At 45.6% G+C, this 18,845-nt stretch overlaps 6 protein-coding genes across 8 annotated transcripts; 3 read left to right on the top strand and 3 right to left on the bottom strand.

Annotated features, from left to right (window-relative positions):
* The first annotated feature begins 743 nt into the window (after positions 1–743).
* On the top strand, positions 744–9,586 carry LOC6499688 (glycosaminoglycan xylosylkinase homolog). Its single transcript, XM_014910701.3, has 5 exons — positions 744–1,079; positions 7,287–7,871; positions 7,994–8,571; positions 8,630–8,830; positions 8,888–9,586. Exons 2-5 carry the CDS (start codon positions 7,593–7,595, stop codon positions 9,093–9,095), a joined length of 1,266 nt encoding a protein of 421 aa, XP_014766187.1. The 5' UTR covers positions 744–1,079; positions 7,287–7,592; the 3' UTR covers positions 9,096–9,586.
* LOC6500904 (exosome component 10) lies at positions 9,515–13,304 on the bottom strand. The gene is made up of 5 exons (XM_001954101.4): positions 13,031–13,304; positions 12,788–12,969; positions 11,271–12,681; positions 10,041–10,958; positions 9,515–9,744 (listed from the first exon to the last, which is right to left on the bottom strand). The coding sequence occupies exons 1-5, from the start codon at positions 13,166–13,168 to the stop codon at positions 9,664–9,666; spliced, it is 2,730 nt and encodes a 909-aa protein (XP_001954137.1). The 5' UTR covers positions 13,169–13,304; the 3' UTR covers positions 9,515–9,663.
* A 184-nt stretch (positions 13,305–13,488) lies between these two features.
* On the bottom strand, positions 13,489–15,088 carry LOC26514461 (zinc finger protein 43). 2 transcript variants are annotated; one of them, XM_032456040.2, is made up of 2 exons: positions 15,009–15,088; positions 13,489–14,957 (listed from the first exon to the last, which is right to left on the bottom strand). In XM_032456040.2, the coding sequence occupies exon 2, from the start codon at positions 14,864–14,866 to the stop codon at positions 13,778–13,780; it is 1,089 nt and encodes a 362-aa protein (XP_032311931.1). In that variant the 5' UTR covers positions 14,867–14,957; positions 15,009–15,088; the 3' UTR covers positions 13,489–13,777. The 2 variants fall into 2 exon arrangements, with proteins under 2 accessions (XP_032311931.1, XP_014767291.2); XM_014911805.3 differs by having other exon boundaries at positions 13,489–14,954; positions 15,009–15,086.
* On the top strand, positions 15,083–17,715 carry LOC6499690 (GPALPP motifs-containing protein 1). 2 transcript variants are annotated; one of them, XM_014910702.3, is made up of 3 exons: positions 15,083–15,188; positions 16,516–17,400; positions 17,460–17,715. In XM_014910702.3, the coding sequence occupies exons 2-3, from the start codon at positions 16,519–16,521 to the stop codon at positions 17,622–17,624; spliced, it is 1,047 nt and encodes a 348-aa protein (XP_014766188.1). In that variant the 5' UTR covers positions 15,083–15,188; positions 16,516–16,518; the 3' UTR covers positions 17,625–17,715. The 2 variants fall into 2 exon arrangements, with proteins under 2 accessions (XP_014766188.1, XP_032312052.1); XM_032456161.2 differs by having other exon boundaries at positions 15,103–15,188; positions 16,494–17,400.
* On the top strand, positions 15,195–16,381 carry LOC6499689 (phosphatidate cytidylyltransferase, mitochondrial). Its single transcript, XM_032456175.1, has one exon. The coding sequence runs from the start codon at positions 15,241–15,243 to the stop codon at positions 16,252–16,254; it is 1,014 nt and encodes a 337-aa protein (XP_032312066.1). The 5' UTR covers positions 15,195–15,240; the 3' UTR covers positions 16,255–16,381.
* A 15-nt stretch (positions 17,716–17,730) lies between the features above and the next one.
* Positions 17,731–18,764, bottom strand: LOC6500903 (cyclin-C). The gene is made up of 2 exons (XM_001954098.4): positions 18,172–18,764; positions 17,731–18,105 (listed from the first exon to the last, which is right to left on the bottom strand). The coding sequence occupies exons 1-2, from the start codon at positions 18,757–18,759 to the stop codon at positions 17,890–17,892; spliced, it is 804 nt and encodes a 267-aa protein (XP_001954134.1). The 5' UTR covers positions 18,760–18,764; the 3' UTR covers positions 17,731–17,889.
* Positions 18,765–18,845: the final 81 nt, after the last annotated feature.

The following is an 18,845-nucleotide window of genomic DNA, read 5'->3' as shown; positions in this document are numbered from 1 at the left end:
CCGGGACGGCTCCTCCGTCTCTCTTCTCTCCCCAGTTTCCTTCCCGAAAAAAGGAGTGGGCGCAGTTTATGTGCTCTGCTCCACTGGGACCCCTCAGAGCAAGGTTGGACCCTCCTAACCTTACTCCATCTACAAAAGGTTGGCTTAAACCAGGAAAATGTACAGACTGAAAAATATCTTAATTTAATCTTAAATAAACATTCTTAAAAATAAAATAATCTTCATAAGAAAACCAAAGAACTGTTTTATTTATTTTAAAAAAGCTGGGGAATATTTTATGTAGGAATATGTATGTTGAAGAGTGATTGTTTTATTTATTAATTATGTAGTAAGATTAAAAAAAACTACTTCAAATATTTTTTTTTATTTTGTTGATCATCCAAAAAGGACATTGTCCTTTTTGTAATATACATTAACTGCGTATGAGCACTTACCAAAATAAGCCAAAACTTACCAAAATAATTTTGTATTGTACTCCTTCGTGAATTTACCTCTTGACCTTTTCAGGTGAGCTGTGTAAATTAACTTTTGGATTATGTTTCCAGAATAACTTGCACATACCCACCCACTATTTCAACTTCTCCATACCCAATCTTAATGTTTATTCTTTTGTTTTTACATATTATATTTTAATAGCGGTAACTTTTGAAGCTTAATCCGGAGTTGCCAGACTGTCACAACAATACTTCAAGCCAGGGCTGCAAATACTTGGATCAGCTGATTTTTGTTTTGGTCGCTCTGCTTCTTGTGTTGTGGCTTTTATTTTCCCCCATGATTTTCACCTGTGCCGGCCTCGCGCAACGCACGTTTTTCCCATTTTCTCCGACATAAACAAAGGCTATTTATAAATGCGAATCGGCAAATGAGAGGGCGATCTAAGTGCGGCAGTAAAGTGCTTTGTTTTAGCCGAACGCCACAAAAATTTCCCGTTTTCGAATGCGTGTGGATGTGGAAAGTGGCCAAAATCGAGGCGGCACCCAATTAGTTCGAGGAAGCTAGTGCAAGATTTATTGGGCAGTGATGAGCCAAGAATCCCAAAGGGGTCACTTTTCGCTTGTAAACATCGGATCCGATTTGCGGTATGGTATAGATACATAGATACATTTTTTAACCAGGGTCAGGACCATTTAAAAAACACGTATACGTATTTTTAAGATAAACAATTGTTGTTTGTTGACACTGAATAGGCTTAAGCTAAATAAAATGTAATGACTTCAATGAAATTCTAAAGCACTGCAATAATCATTTAAACATCAACCTTTTCCTATAAATTTGGATTGAATTTAATAGATTAAAATCTGTAACGAACAGTGAGGTGGCATCTCTGGATATATCGGACGAGAGGAGGGAGTTGCACGCTGTGTCCGGCCAGATCTCGCCGGCTAGTGGGTGGGTTCTGGAACACCCCCTTCTCTCCCCTCGATGCTGCCTCGGGAATCATAAATTGAATCGATAATGATGCGTGCGCGACCCCACGAACAGCGTGGGTCAAACCTGAGCTTCTCAGACCAGAGTATATTAGGATCCTTCGGAGATCCCCCAAGAAGGCACATGGCATAGGTTGGTGGCAGGGCGGTGGCGACCCAAACGAGGCGAAATATGTTTTCTTACTCCATTATAAACTTCATTGTTTTATTCCTTAACAAAAGACCTTAAAATTCTAGATGACATCCTTATCCTAGCTTCCTGACTATTCCAATACTTCAATATATGATCTTTCTGACAACGCTTAATAATATCTTATTGCTAAAGATTTGTGAACTTAAATGTATATTTGATTTGACAGGATTTGCGGACTCGCGTTCAACATCATGACATCGGATTTTAGTTACTAAGAGAGCGCTACTACAAAGACCACGCGTGGGGTTGACTGTATAACCGGTGAAGCCTCTTGGGCTGGAACTCGGAAAACGAGGAAAAATATTGATCGGAGAATTCCGTATCACTTCTGCTGGCCTGGCATAGATTTAGGATTACTCACTCAATACATCCGCGACGAGTTGTTGAAGCGCTTCCACTACTCGAGGCTGGAAAAGATAATATGCAATTCGGGAGGGCCTTTGCCTAACCCGTCAACAATGCCAACAACAAAACATACAGCCAGTGGCAGAGCTCTGACGCGAAATCTCCGCCCACTACTTCTTCTTCTCCGCTTCCGGCACCGTTAGGCCATCAGCCGGTCGAGTCTATCCGCTCTCCTGATCGACAAAGCGCTTCTTGGAAGCGCCGCAAGCGCCCTGTCCCTGCTTCCTATCCTATGCTTGAAGGTTAGTCCACGCCTGCTCCTCCGAATAACGGAACGCTCCTTTAAAGCGCAGCCAGCGCTCCGCTCCCGCTACTGCTCCTATAGGAGTTTGCCTATTTTGCGGTGACTCCTCCGTTCGACGGCGTGCTCCTTAAAAGCGCCGCCAGCACTCCGTCCTTGTCTTTACTCCTCCAGGATGACGCCTGTCGCACGGCGGCTCCTGTGATCGACGGGGTGCTGCTTAAAGCGCCGCCAGCACTCCGACCTTCTTCACTGCTCCAGAATGGCGCCTACTTCGCGCCGATTCCTGTGAGGTTAGGGCCGAACCCTGTCCGAATTTCCGGCGGAGCGCCCCTTAAAGCGTCGCGAACGCTCCGACTGCTTCAGCTCAGGTCGAGCTCGCTGTATTTTTCAGCTCCTACTTGGTTTTGATGACTCCCCTCAGCCCCGCCTCGTGGGCGGCCTGACTGAGAGATTCGCGCCGCAACTGCGACCCGCTCTTCTCTTCTTCTTCTGGCCAAGCGTTGCTCGCACTACGCCTCTCTGCCACCAGGGGTCTAGCTCGCACGCTGGTACCCCTGACCTAGCTAGCTTCTACGATCGCGCCCTGCCTTGACTGAGCAGTACGTACACCGCCAAATTGCCGCTTGTGGCCCTCTTTCTGTATGCCTGCTGGTCCTGCCCCAGCACGATGGTTCCTCAGCGGGTAAAACTACGCTGCAGTTGCTTGCACGAACTTGCTTGTTTCGTGGTTAAATTCAAAAAGAACGCCGCTCCCACGCGGTTTCCTAACCTTAGCTTTGAGCGCGTTACCAGATCGATCAGATCCTCCACGAAACGCTGAATAGGGTCCTATTACGCGATCGGGCTGCCAGAAAGGCTGAAACACCGCACCCCCCCAGGCTGCCAACCCGGTCGACCAACCCGGTTGCCAACCCGGTTACAAAATGCCCCCTTCTCAAGAGCTAGAACAGGATCTCAAACGATCCTGTTTAGCTCAATCACGGAGGCGAGAACTACTGTTTCACCTCTTTGACATGATAGGTGCCTATCGCTCGCCCTTGCTTATCCTACCGCTCGTAGGTAGCCTTTCCGGTCTCCTCCGAACTCCCTCCAATACAGCTAACTACTGCACCAGTATCCAATAGTCCTAAAACTACCTCTCCAAATAATCAGACCTCGGCAAAAGGACGTCTGTCTGAGGTCTTGTACTTCATTGTTTCTTTCGTCTTCATCATCTGCCAATAGCGCCTTATCCTATTAGTATTCCTTGACCTATACTTACATTCTACCTTAGACCTATTAAACTCTTCTCTGAACTCATTTCCTACTTGTCCTTGTTTACTCCTGACGGAACGCGCTGAGTTGGACGATCCGGCGCGTTCGCTCTCCCGTTTTTTAGACACTTCGGACACGATGGTTTGTAAACATTTGGTGCTCCGCACCCAAAACAGAAAACTTTCCGCTTGCCCGCGCAGTCGTGGTACCTGTGACCCTCTTTCCTGCAATTCCAGCAGATAAGAGCCACTGCCTCCACTTCACCCGCTTCATCACCTGAGAATTCTTGGGCCTCTTCCCATTCCAAGTCGCTTCCTACTTCCGCTACTGATCTGTTGTGCCCGTAACCTTTGTGGGAGCTTCTGTCTTCCTGTCTCTGAGTTTCACCGAAAGAAGCCGTCTTCCCCCAACCTGGTTTGGAAAGTTGGCTCTCTGATTGCGCCCTTTGGTGGAACCGTTCGTCTATTCGCTCTGACAGTTGTTCCAGCAGCGTCGCCTGCATAGCGCTGATTAATTGGGATACAATCGAACACAATACCGCTGTGCCTCCTGCCGACTCTGCTTGAGAGCTCGCTTGGCTGGTCCCACAGGGTGAATCTCCCCTGCGAGTCAGCTGACTTGTACTTGCGCCAGTCCTGACGCCGGCCGCCTGTGCTTTCTCAAAACACGCTACCTTGCACGTCGGACATGACAGCTTCGATTTAGCGTGTGTTGCTATACACGCCTTGTGGAACACGTGTCCGCACTTGGTCCTGGCTCTGCCGGTTGTCCTTTCTTTATTACATAGTGTGCAGATGGACCCCTTTTTGGGAGTCGCTGCCCCCTTCTCTGCCTCTGCCGGGTTCATCCTTTCTTTCTTTCTTGCCTAACCTAAAAAATGCTCGCTTCACAAATACCGAAACTCTAAAACTGAATTTCGCCTTCGTCTTTAGCCTGCCTACCGCCATGCACGCTGCCTAACATTCTTCTTCTCTTCGCCATTGCTTCTCACCTAATTCCGTTCTGGAATTTCGCTCGTAGAAAACTCCCCTTTCCAGCTCTTTGTCGCCCGTCCTGCTAACTTCCAGGCCTGCGATCTATAAGCTGAAACCCTTTGGACGTGGTCATTTCGTGCCTGTTACGAATGAACTCCGAGCGTCCTTCTGCTCTCCTAGGGGATGACGGGATTTAGCTGCCAATTTACAGGCTTGGTCAGATATCAGTCCGCTAACTGATACTGCTGTTCCAAACGACTGTGGCACTGTCTCTCCCGTCCCTTCGTCATTGTAGCAGCCTGCTATCCGAAACTCGTGGTCAGCTGGGTCCTATCCCCTGCTAAAGTCCTGCGAGAATCCGTCCTGCTAAACTCTACACGAAACTATTTCTGTGGTTGCGAGGCACTGTGGTCTACTCTCTCCTCTGAGTGTAGAATTCCGAGCGGTACCCGCGCCACTGCTGAGGGTTTTGGTCTGGTTACTGCCATGCCACTGTAACCAGCCGAAAAAAACTTGTCCGCAAAACATGGCTGCGTCTAACCATGCTAAAAACATGGCCACTTAGTTGGGCGCCAGATAAATTTATGATTAAGATAATTATAACTGTAACGAACAGTGAGGTGGCATCTCTGGATATATCGGACGAGAGGAGGGAGTTGCACGCTGTGTCCGGCCAGATCTCGCCGGCTAGTGGGTGGGTTCTGGAACACCCCCTTCTCTCCCCTCGATGCTGCCTCGGGAATCATAAATTGAATCGATAATGATGCGTGCGCGACCCCACGAACAGCGTGGGTCAAACCTGAGCTTCTCAGACCAGAGTATATTAGGATCCTTCGGAGATCCCCCAAGAAGGCACATGGCATAGGTTGGTGGCAGGGCGGTGGCGACCCAAACGAGGCGAAATATGTTTTCTTACTCCATTATAAACTTCATTGTTTTATTCCTTAACAAAAGACCTTAAAATTCTAGATGACATCCTTATCCTAGCTTCCTGACTATTCCAATACTTCAATATATGATCTTTCTGACAACGCTTAATAATATCTTATTGCTAAAGATTTGTGAACTTAAATGTATATTTGATTTGACAGGATTTGCGGACTCGCGTTCAACATCATGACATCGGATTTTAGTTACTAAGAGAGCGCTACTACAAAGACCACGCGTGGGGTTGACTGTATAACCGGTGAAGCCTCTTGGGCTGGAACTCGGAAAACGAGGAAAAATATTGATCGGAGAATTCCGTATCACTTCTGCTGGCCTGGCATAGATTTAGGATTACTCACTCAATACATCCGCGACGAGTTGTTGAAGCGCTTCCACTACTCGAGGCTGGAAAAGATAATATGCAATTCGGGAGGGCCTTTGCCTAACCCGTCAACAATGCCAACAACAAAACATACAGCCAGTGGCAGAGCTCTGACGCGAAATCTCCGCCCACTACTTCTTCTTCTCCGCTTCCGGCACCGTTAGGCCATCAGCCGGTCGAGTCTATCCGCTCTCCTGATCGACAAAGCGCTTCTTGGAAGCGCCGCAAGCGCCCTGTCCCTGCTTCCTATCCTATGCTTGAAGGTTAGTCCACGCCTGCTCCTCCGAATAACGGAACGCTCCTTTAAAGCGCAGCCAGCGCTCCGCTCCCGCTACTGCTCCTATAGGAGTTTGCCTATTTTGCGGTGACTCCTCCGTTCGACGGCGTGCTCCTTAAAAGCGCCGCCAGCACTCCGTCCTTGTCTTTACTCCTCCAGGATGACGCCTGTCGCACGGCGGCTCCTGTGATCGACGGGGTGCTGCTTAAAGCGCCGCCAGCACTCCGACCTTCTTCACTGCTCCAGAATGGCGCCTACTTCGCGCCGATTCCTGTGAGGTTAGGGCCGAACCCTGTCCGAATTTCCGGCGGAGCGCCCCTTAAAGCGTCGCGAACGCTCCGACTGCTTCAGCTCAGGTCGAGCTCGCTGTATTTTTCAGCTCCTACTTGGTTTTGATGACTCCCCTCAGCCCCGCCTCGTGGGCGGCCTGACTGAGAGATTCGCGCCGCAACTGCGACCCGCTCTTCTCTTCTTCTTCTGGCCAAGCGTTGCTCGCACTACGCCTCTCTGCCACCAGGGGTCTAGCTCGCACGCTGGTACCCCTGACCTAGCTAGCTTCTACGATCGCGCCCTGCCTTGACTGAGCAGTACGTACACCGCCAAATTGCCGCTTGTGGCCCTCTTTCTGTATGCCTGCTGGTCCTGCCCCAGCACGATGGTTCCTCAGCGGGTAAAACTACGCTGCAGTTGCTCGAAAATTTCCGGATGCTTCTCCTTGCTTGCACGAACTTGCTTGTTTCGTGGTTAAATTCAAAAAGAACGCCGCTCCCACGCGGTTTCCTAACCTTAGCTTTGAGCGCGTTACCAGATCGATCAGATCCTCCACGAAACGCTGAATAGGGTCCTATTACGCGATCGGGCTGCCAGAAAGGCTGAAACACCGCACCCCCCCAGGCTGCCAACCCGGTCGACCTATCGCCGACGTTACAAATCCCTAAAAGATAGTACTGATTAAGAATTCATATACTTTGTGAGGTCATCTGTTGACTTCTAGCTTGTATTGTAGACGAATATATTCTACCCTAATCAAAGATAAAAATCTTATAACTATTATTTAAACTTTTCATTTATAAATTATTGTTTGAAATAAAAACAATAGAGGAAATATTCGTAAAACTGCCATAATCTAACTGTCATAGTCCAACCAGTAAAAGGACTTCTACCCCAATAGTGACAAATTAATTAATGTGAACACGCTTCTAGGTACTAGCACAATTAATTTGCACAACAATGGACTGATGCGAACAGTTGTCGGCCGATGTCTGCCAAGAAAAAAACAGGCAACAGCAACAGAGACTGCAGGTACAGCAACAATTACACGACCAGCAGCAGCATCAATTGCAAGTGCAACCTCACAAAAAAAAAAAAAAGAAACAACCATAGCAGCATGCCTCTGCGGCAGCCCGGCCATATCAACAAGATTTTTGGTAGAATTAAGCATTTCGCCAGTGCTGCAGCCGCCGTTGCGTATACGTAATATTAAAAATAGGCTAGCACCCAGGCGGCAGGATGAACAAGCGCAGCGTAATCATAGCGGGAATCGTGGCCAGCCTCCTGGGCTTGGTTTTGGGTGCCAACTTCTACTTCATGTACTACCTCAGCGCCGAGGAGGGGCACTTGGCCAGCGTCCGGGCACTGGAGAACAAGATCCGACACAAGATGCGCCACCTAAAGCCCGCCTATCTGAACCGGAATCCGCGCTTCTTCATGTTCCGGAATAAGCTCCTAAAGAACTACAAGGCGGCGCCATACGAGAACGCCAGCGTGCTCTGGGACATTGCCAATTGGGTGAGTCAACGGGGCTGGGGGGAAGTGTAAAATATCTTATCACCCCGAACCTATTTACATAATTATTCAGTTATATCTGAATATAATTTCTGTAGGCTTCTAAAAATCTGTAATCCTTTCAGTGGCCACACGAAAATGAAGTGTACCCGATATACGATTCATCCATGGGCCAACTCCTGGAGACCCTGCGTCGTGAACCAATCACCAGGGTGAGCAACCTGGCACGCGGAACCCAATTGAAGCTCCTGATGCGCCTGTCGCAGCAGCAAAAGGTGATCTTCAAGCCACAGTGGTATCCGAGGGACGAGGTAGTTGAGGGAACGGTGTACAGCGGGAAAGATCGACACACGGCGGAAGTGTATGCTTTCTATTTGGGAGCCGTCCTGGACCTCCGATGGACGCCTATCGTGGTGGGTCGTGTGGTGAACTTGAAGAAGGATATCTACGAAAATGGTGATCAGGAGTTGCAGAACACGATAAACATAGAGAAAGATGAGGATGGCAAGGAAACGTACTGCCTCTACGGAAAGTGTCACTATTGCAACGAGGAAGAGAGCGTTTGCGGAAATGAAAGGCACAATATCGAGGGCGTGCTCATCTACATTGTGCCGGGAACTCTGGCGAAGCGACGGTCACCATGGCAGCGCACCTACAAGGACGACAAGCGAGCTCCTTGGGAGGACGACATGAACTACTGCAAGTAAGTGAAAGCTCTAGGAAGTAAATGTATCTTTTCTAATAGATGTTTCTCATTGAAGAGGTCTGAAGAATAAAATGGAAACTATCCGGTTACTGGACCTCATCGATGTGGCCATTTTTGACTACCTGATACAGAATGGTGATCGGCATCACTACGAAACCAGGGAGGAGCGCGTAGTGCTAATCGATAATGGAAAAGCCTTCGGGAATCCCAACAAGGATCACTTGGATATACTGGCTCCTCTGTATCAATGTTGTCTGTGAGTAGCATTAAGTTCATTCCAAAACAGAGCCTTATACAAGGTCTATTCTTGTAGCTTACGGAAGTCTACGTGGGATCGCCTGCAAGTCTTTTCCGGAGGTGTGCTAACAGAACTGGTGGACCGGCTATCCAAGCAGGATATCCTGTACCCGCTGATCACTGACAAGCATAAAAAGGGCGTGGAAAGGAGGCTTCTGGTGGTCTATTCCGTGGTAGAGCACTGCATGGACCTCGAGGGAGAGAAGATGTTTAAAACGCTCTAGGCATCTAGCCAAATCGTTGTTAAGTCCACACCTTTCTGCACTCGTGACCCCAAAATAATGGTAGATAGGAACTTATCTAATGATTTTAGACAAATTTCAAAAAACATAATCTTTTTTAAACGATTTGGATAGTCGGTAAAGTTGCCTATTTACCTTAAGATACTAAAAGATGACAAAAAATTAAGCAAATAGAAACATATTTTGCCATTTTAAAATTTTAAACTCGCAAATCTTTGACATTTTCCAAAAGATTCTAATATATTATGTATTAATTATTTACGCATGTATGTTTAGAATACATTTTTGAACAGAGCTAGACACCATACCTTATGAAAATGTAAAGAGAACCTTAAACAAAAATATACAAAAGTTTAGTTTTAAGAATAGGTATCGTCGTTATTTAATAGGTACAATTTTAGAAAATTTTAAACTGCATAACTATATTTTTTCACTTATCTCAAGAGAATATAAACAACCAAAAATAAACTACATTTCCTAATTTTTTATGATTGGTGTATGTTGACCTGTGAGTACACAGCTCGATGTGTACTTAAGAGACAGTCGCACGCTACTTTTTGCCTTCTTTTTTCACATTGCTAAACGTAAATAGCTTGTTGAACTGCTTATTGTGGCGATTGTTGGGTCGGTTCTGGAAAAGACAAATGTTTTGACGTTAATATCAATGAAAACAAGTTTCAAATGCCTTAAAATCTACATATCGGCACCATTTAACAACAAAATTAAACGCGTATTTCAAGTATTATATGACTAGTTCAATGATTATTTATCTTCTATGTTAGCCAAGTTGTTCACTCTTTAAAATATTTATTCGATTGACTAGAATTTGTAGAGAATTTTTACAAGGTTTAAAAAAATTACAAAACAATAATTCGATTACTTGAAAATACTGATTAGACGTAACCCCTTATTGAGAAGTAGACGCACCTTGCCATGCATTTGCTGCTTAATTTCTGTGCCGCGGGCCCTTTGCGCTCCGCCCTTGAATTGCCTGAAGTCCACGTTCTTGTAATCAAAGTTTCCGGCTGGCTTGGGCTGCGGAACTTGCAGGTTAGAGCCCTGCGGGTGATTTGCCCGATTCTTGGCCTTGAAACGCTGCTGCAACTGCTTGCGTTTCTGTCTTTTTCCCTGGTTCTGTGGGGGTTTCGCTTGGTCGGCGGGTTGTCTTTCAATGGGCACTTCCAAAACGTCGTCTTCATCACTTTCCTCGGTTGGCTCAACCACCTCGATAGATTCGTTCTGTTCGTTAATTTCTTTCTTCACTATGGGTTGAGTGTTTTCATCCTTTCTCGCTTTCTTGCTTGTACTGGGCTGTTCTCCGTCCATGTTGGACTGGTGCTTGCGTTTCAGTTGTTCCTTCAAAGGAAGAGAGTATATTTCAACTTCTGCCTTGGTCGCAGGCGCCTGCAGTTTGATATTTTCCTCAGGAGCTGACGCAGTTGGGCACAATCGCCGCTTCAGCTGTTCGCTGTGCTCGCGGGCAATTTGGTCTTGCTTCAACTGCTCCATCAAGGGAAGTATCGCCAAATAGCGTTTGTAGGGCATTCGCAGGGCCTGGCTCTCCTTGCGCATATGAGCCCAACGCAGCTCTTCTTCTTGGGTGGGACCATCGGACTTTTCGAACAGCGCCATTGAAGGCTTAGCAATTAATTTATCCTGGGTTGGAAGCTGCTTCTCATCCGGAAGCTGAAGACGTCCGGATGTATTTCGTTTCAGCAACGTAGGGAGATCATCGCGAATTTCATCCTGATGCGAGAAGTCGTGCGGGCAGTAGAGCTTGCTGCTGAAATCCTTGGACGACGGCGGCAGGGATGCTTGGGTGCTGCTGCGAGCTTCCAAAATGGGCTGAAATAGTAAGCAAAAAATAAGACGTTCATGAACCCATACGCAGAATACAGAATAAAGAATTATTTATAATAGGAAAGATGCAACTGGATTTCTAGAAAATCAAACTTCAGCACACATTTCATTTCATGACTTCTCTGTCAACAAGAAAGAGTGTACAAGCCCAGATATGAAATAAATTAAACCATGCACTGAACTTGGAGGAAACCTCTTAATTTCAAATTAGTTACAATCAATTAATGAAAAAATATCGGAATAACCAGCGACTGAGAACAAGTTGCAGGAACTGGGCGCCGTCGATGGGAAACTCACTTTGACCAGCGGCTGATCGCGCGCCTTGAGGACGATTTGATGCAACGTATGCAGTTGCTGCCGCACTAGGGGTGGGATGGGGTTGCAGCAGGCCAAGATTCCCTGCATCTCCCTTGGAAGGCTCTCGGCGATTTGCAGCATCATGTGATTGGGCAGAACGTATCCGTAGCTTTCGTCCTCCAGCCGCGCCGTGGCATCGCGCCACTCAAATATGCCCCTCAGGGCATAAAGCTGACGATTGTCGAAATTTCTTTTCGTTTTTCGCACTAGATCCAAGTGGGATTCGGGTCCAACATGTGGCTTATTGTACCGCTTTTTGCACACCTCTGTGCTCATCATATAAACGTTGTTGAGCAGTCCGGTCTCGACCTGCTGCTCGAGGAGATCGTTGGTCATCCTCTCGTACACATATATTAAAAAGTGTGTATCCTGTCGAGCATAGTCCACCAGTTGCTGGGGCAGTGGTCTCATCCGCCAATCCGCCAGCTGCAGGCTCTTGTCCACGTCCAAATCAATGTAGTGCTTTAGCAGAAACGCCAGCGATAGCCTGGCCAAGTTTAAGGCCTTCGCGGCGCGATGTGTATCAAACATATTAACTATATACAAAGATAAATCGCGCTGCAACCATTCAATATCTAAGTCAGCTCCGTGAAGAATCTTTAACTTTTTGGGGTCGGTCAGAACAAGATTCAATATATGCATTTCATCTCGCAGGATTAGGGTGTCAAATATGTAGTCTTTCGAGCGCGTGGACATCTGCACGAGACATGTAATACCCATAAAGGTACGATAGGAATGATGTTCTACATCAATGGCAATTTGAGGTGCCTGTCTCAGTTCTTCTAATGCTTGCTTCAGCTTTTCAACAGAGTCCACTAGCATGAGTTCAGTGTCAGACATCAGATTGGGCAGAATTGGCTTCTGTTTCTGGAGCTGCTGCACTGGAGGCTCAAACTTCATCAACTCAAACTCGTATGGATGTAAATAGGCCTGGATATTGCCGGAATCGTCATATTCGGGCAGCAGGGCTAATGGCTTCAGAGAGTTTGGCTTTTCTTTGAGTCTTGGTACGAATGGATTCAGGGCACTGTTATCCACTGGCTCCTTAAATAGCATCTGTGGGCGCACTATGTTTTTGGCCGTAAATAAACGGGCGGAAACTACGTTTTTCTGCGGAGGGGCGCTGCTCCTATTCCAGCTGCCTGCCTTTGGGCTGTCTTGAGCTAGCGACGGACTACTATCTGCCGCAACAGATGACGAGGAGCTGCTGCTCACAACATTCATCTGTACCTCCACCATTTGCTGGGGATTTCTGCGTAGACCAGCCTTTAGATCCAGGTTCGTTGTAACCCGCTCAAAGAGTATGTCATTGCACTCCTGCACCATTTCAAACTGCTCGTCTAGCTGCCGTCTGTGGAATAAGAGAACATTATACCAAACGATACCAAGAGTGCCCAAGAATGGGGTAAAAAGAGTTTTTTCTGATAGAATATCGTTATAGTCTATCAAATACTTGCTTCCTAATGTCACCCTTGATTCCCTCGACTTGCAGCACGTTTCCAATTAAGCCCACAACACGCTGGCTGAGGTCGTCTATAACACGTGCATAGCCTGGATAGGTCATGTATAACGCCCGAGCGGTGCCCTGCGGAAAGGCATTCACTGCTTTTGTGGCTCCCACCACATTCTTGAAGGCTTTCTGCAAGTAGACGCAAAAGTAAACAATCAAAATAACAGTAGAAATCAACTCCACCACCCACAGTTGTAAATTCTCCTATGTCTCCGACTTCGTTGGAAGATTCATCCGGTGCCTGTGCATCTTTGTTTTGGTTGTGGCCCTCCTTGTCTTGCTTTCTATGCTCCTCTTCCTCGTGCACTCTTTTGGTAGGATGCGGCATGTCTGTAAAATATTTGTTTGATGTGTTTTTTTCCGTAAATATTTTTTTTCGATGAACTGATTGTAGAAAATGTGCGTGTTTTTTCTTCTTCTTTTTGAGAATGGAATAACAACTGCTAAATTTTGAGTTTGTCAACACTATCGGCGGCAAAGTGTTTTTCTACTTTACAACACTACACGGTGGTGCCCGCAAAATACGAATATGAGAATCGTTGAATTTTATTAAATATATGTTTATTTATATTTAGCATAATGATCTCGTGGTTAAAAAAAAAGTAGAGCACCCCACGTCGCAATAGTTTTTTAAATACAGATAAGTGTCTCATAGCATAATAGTCGCTGATTAAAAGAGCTTTTACATGTTTCTTAATGTGGTATAGTTTTTGAATAATCTTTAATACCATCAATACAGATTCAGAAACTTAAACAGATATTTAAATTTTCTTATGAAATAGATATAAAATAGTATAAACAGACAATATTTTATCTTATAATTGTATGTAAAGTGGATTAATCCGATGAGTGTCAGTTTTCTTCTCATGGTTACTTTATTAATTAATTTTTAAATGGGAACCTTTAGCACAAAGGTTTTTAAGAAGGTTTCGAGCCACTAACACAAAATTGTTGATGTCGGTTTCGATCTATGCCTCTCTGCTCGCATGTGCTCCAACCTATGACCCGAAGTTCGAAAAGTCTGTTGACATATTTCGCAAATAAAGGGCCGTTCGCCGGTGTGGATTCGCAAATGTAATCGTAGAGCTGTTTTGGAGCTGTAAGACTTTCCACAAACTTGACAATTTACCCCAAGACGCTGCATTTGGTGGACTAACATGTGTCTGGAAAGAGTGGCTTTAAGGCTGAATGATTTCTGGCACACATGACAGGTTTGTGGCCTAATCCGGCTATGAGTTAGCATATGCCTCTTGAGATCATTTGACTTTTTAAAAGATTTTCCGCAAGTTTCACAATTTTTATTTATAATTTTCCGTTTTTTTGTTCCATTTTTAAACCATCTTTGGGAAAAATGTACTAGCATATGTCGCCGACAGTTGAATTTTTGCTTATACATTTTCTCACAATATAAGCATTTATAAATTCTTTTGAAAAAGTGGTCTTGAAAAGGCAAATTTATCTCTTTCTTATGTTTCTTGACTTTTCTATGCATTTGTTTTTTGTGCTCGATTAAATAAGATTTTGTAGCAAATAGTTTGAGGCATACGAGGCAAGGATACGCTTTTTCTTTAGGATGCGACCGCCTATGTCTTATAAGATCATGCAGCTGACAGAACTCCTTTCCGCATAAATCGCAAACATAATATTTTTTATTGACAGGAAGCTGGGATCGTTGGTTCATTAAGGATGTCTCAGGTCTCAGCTCCACAAGTTGACATGACAATGGCAATTCCTTTGCAGATCGGTGGCTACTTGGTGCATCCATTCCGCTTTGCAGGCTTCGCAGTGCAGTAAGAGCTTGATGGACAACTTGGTCAGCATCCTCCACAACGGAATGACATTTAAGGGTCTCATTTTCAGAATGATTTGAGCGTTTGTGACGTTGTAAAGAACTTAACTGAGAAAAGGATCGAAAACAAAAGTCACAGGCAAAAAGCTTATCCTTGGTGTGGACCACCTGGTGACGTCTTAAAAAAGTGGGCTTGGAAAACTGTTTTCCACAGGTATCACAGGTATTGGAGCTCATTATCCTGGTTCTTTTTATTTAAGATTTCATACTCTGGCGGGTATATATATTTTTTGATTTTAAGTTGCGTTTAGATTTAACGCAGGAACTTCTGAAAATAAAAAGGGTTATTAATAAAACTTTTATGTAAAACTATAACCACCTTTAGATTGGGTTTTAGTTATATTTGAGAACCAAACAAAAACATCAGGAAAAGTGCTGCGCGCTTTTGAGCACTGGTAATCAGCTGCTCTTCAGTGTGCCCACACCTGCCCATCCGCCGGCATGAAATGAGCCACAAGAAGAAGACTCCTGCTTGAAGATACAGATTCGTGCTTAAAAAGTAATTATTGAATATAAAATATCTTATATTAAGAACGATATCCTTTGGAAAGATGATGGACGTGTACAGGCGAGCAGTGAAACGGTTTCCGTTGGGAAGCGTCAGTCATATGTTCGCCTATGGATCTGGTGTTAAACAACAGGAAGGCTACCAAAAAGTTGGAACTCCTTCATCCGGGAGCGTTATAGATCTGGTTTTCTGCGTTCGGGATGCTCTGGGCTTCCATGCGGAGAATCTTCACCGCCATCCTGGACATTATTCCGCCCTGAAACACCTGGGCCCGAGGTTTTTGGCCCAATACCAGGAGCGTTTAGGAGCTGGCGTCTATTGCAACACGTTGGTTCCATTGCCGGATGTAGGAGTTACTATTAAATACGGCGTTGTGTCGCAAGAGCAGCTTATCGAAGATCTAATCGACTGGAAGCATCTCTACTTGGCAGGAAGGCTACACAAGCCGGTCACGGATCTAGTGGATCCGTCAGACAATCCTCCTCTAAAAACTGCTCTCGATAGGAACCTTGTTTCTGCGCTGCAGGTGTCATTACTATTACTACCAGAGAAGTTTACCGGCTATGAGCTGTTCCACACCATCGCAGGTCTCAGTTACAAGGGTGACTTTCGTATGATTTTTGGGGAAAACAAACAGAAGGTCCACAACATTGTGAGTCCCCAAATCAACGACTTCTTCGCTCTGTACCAGCCAGCTTTGGGCAAGCTCGCCCAATTCGTTGCTGTTGATATGAAGGGTCAGGAACCGGGCAGCAGAAAACCAGCTATACTGTTCGAGCAGGACAAATCGCAAACGGCAACGGCTTGCCACTTGAGAGAACTTCCTGGACAGCTAAGATGCCGTCTTCAAAAGAACGCAGCGTGCCGTGGAGACTACCCGGCTGTGGTAGATCACTTAGCCTTGGCTCCACAACTGCCAAAGGTTCTTCAGGCCTCTGTCAACGATATCGTTTGGCGCAGCAGCGTAACACAATCCATTAAGAACATTGCCAGTGCCGGAGTGATTAAGTCGCTCGTGTATAGTTACCGCAAAGCTCAGAAGACATTCGCCGTTTAAGGCCCTTTTACTTAATAACTAAACCTGCCAATTATTAACTAAGTTGCCATTTAGCTGTATTTTGTTATTTATTTGTAAGCTCTAAAGTTGTTAGCTGCAATATATGAACGCATGCCCAAGGCGAAAACCGAGTTTTTCTAGGGGGAAACCTTTCTGGGAGTGCAGCTTGGATGAGAAAGGAGTAAGTGTTCCATCGACTTGGGCTTGGTTCATATTTTAATGTATTTATATTTCAATAGATTTCAAATTTTCAATTTACAGATCATGTCGAGCGATGACAGCCACAGTGACAGCAGTTCCTCCAGTGATGAACGACATCGGAAAAGGAAACATAAGAAACACAGCAAGGACTTGGACAAATCAAAGAAAAAGAAATCTAAGAAGCACAAGAAGGAGAAGCGACGCCACAAGGAGAAAAAACGCAGCAGACACGAAGAGGAACCACCAGCTTTTCAACCGCTAGTGCCATCGAATAATTTTCCGCAACCTGAACTCTCGGAAAACACTGAAGATACTTTTGGTCCTGCACTTCCGCCACATCTGCAGAAACAAGCTCAACCCGAGCCCAAACCTGACACTGCTCCCAAGGCCATGATAGGACCCATCCTTCCCAGCCAGTTCTCACAGAACGAGCCACCTTCAGACCAGGAGAAAAAGAGTAGTAATAGCGATGAAGATGATGATCTGGCTGGTACCTTTGGACCACTGCCCAACGCCAGCCAAGTTGAGCTTGAGGAGCGAGCGTTAGCCCTCAAATTAGCTGCTCTGGAGGGCGGAGGACTGGGAGGCACTACAGACCAAGAAGTACGAGAGGAGTGGATGCTGGAGCTTCCAGAGGTCGGTTTAAAGAGTGGTCTGGCAGCTCTCAGCAACATGAAGCGCACCTTTTACCAAGGAAAGGAGCGTCCAGATTTTAGTGATCGCTCCTCCTGGACGAAGACTCCCCAAAGCGAAGCCGCAGCCGCAGCAGCAGGTCCCAAGGCGTGTAGCTCCAAGGAGATGGAGCAAATGGCCCAAGCCAAGTTCGAACAAATGAGGGACGATGAGCAAGAGCGCATGGCTAAAAAACACAAGAAAAAACACAAACGAGAGGAATCTCTGGTGGAACTGCATCAGAAAAAGCTAAGAAAGGAACAAAAAGAAAAGGTAAAGATTATTCAAAAAATGTTTCTTTCTTACTAAACCCATTAATTTGTTTCGAAAAGGAAAAAGAGCTGGCGGCGTCCGGATCGAAACCCGAACGAAGACCTTTCAGCAGAGATGTGGACTTAAAGCTTAACAAAATCGACAAAAATCAAACAAAGCAAATCGTGGACAAGGCCAAAATTTTAAATACAAAGTTTTCGAGAGGACAGGCCAAGTATTTGTAAGATATGTTTGTATTTTAAACTACTGAATGTTGTCTAGCCCAAGTACAATTTAAATGCAAAAAGTCTAATAAAGATTTTAAATAAATTTAAGGAAATGAAGAAACTCTTTCTATTCATAAGTTCATAATTTATTTGTAAAAATACCAACAATGAGATAATCGTTGGTTTCCCAGTTGCTGAATCTTGAATGTACAATCGACATAAAAAAGACATGGACATATACTAAATAGGAAAATACAAACTATGAGTGTAAATAAATATAAGCTTAGCGCTGTGGCGGTGGTTTGGGTTTGGGTATTTTGGCCAGCAACATTTGTATTTCGTCCTTCTCCTTCCAGTCCTTCCACAGCTCGTACAGATTTACTATCGCCCTCACGATCTCCTGAACTTTATCCAGGTCGACGTTGAGCTCAGCAAACCATTGTTTAGTGGCATCCTTTTGCAGGATAACGCATGCTATCTGTAGGCAGGCAATGGCGATCTAAAAATAAAACCAGGAATCATGGGACCACATTCTCCAGAAAAGAAATGCCTTCTGTGGACATACCTGATATGGAGGATACAGAAGACAGACATCGGTGCGAAGCGAATCGTTGACGATGCGCCAGCTCAATGTGAGCAGTTGGTCCTCCTGGCCCATGTCCTGCACCAGCTGCAGTAATGGCCGGTATGGCTGGTAGACTATCAAGCAGCAGTCGAGGTTCTCCAGAAGGTAAAACTCGCACTCGAGAATGTGATTCGTGCGGTAGGGAAACTCCTGGGCATAGGCATAGCTAAATTTAGTCTTTATAGCAGACTGGCAGATGGAAATCAGCCTAGAGTTCGAAATGACACCAAACTCCTCCACCTTCGAGGCCAGCAGGATGCAAGTCGGAGCCAGGAGCAGGGGGTCGATGTTTTTCAGGGAGTTCCTCGCGTAGAACCTCTTGAAGTATACGGTGGCCGTGGCTATGACCTGCTGCCTCAGCTTCAACTGCTCTCCCAGCACCTGAATCACATTCGCAAAGAATATGAACACCTTTTGGTACTCATCCTCGTTCAACGCCAACAAATCGAGTTGGCGCTCTCGCAGCAAGTCCTGTTTGTCCAAAATCCACTGTTGTGAGTGCGAGCTCTGCCAAAAATTTCCCGCCATTGTTTACAGAGTAGGCCAGGCAACAAGCTCCAGCTAGTACTTTATCGTTGGCAGCCTAAATTTTATGTTTATTTCGAAAAAACTCG

This window comes from Drosophila ananassae, chromosome 2L, assembly GCF_017639315.1.
Source record: "Drosophila ananassae strain 14024-0371.13 chromosome 2L, ASM1763931v2, whole genome shotgun sequence".
Lineage (NCBI taxonomy): Eukaryota > Metazoa > Arthropoda > Insecta > Diptera > Drosophilidae > Drosophila > Drosophila ananassae.
This window is presented reverse-complemented; position numbering and strand designations above follow the sequence as displayed.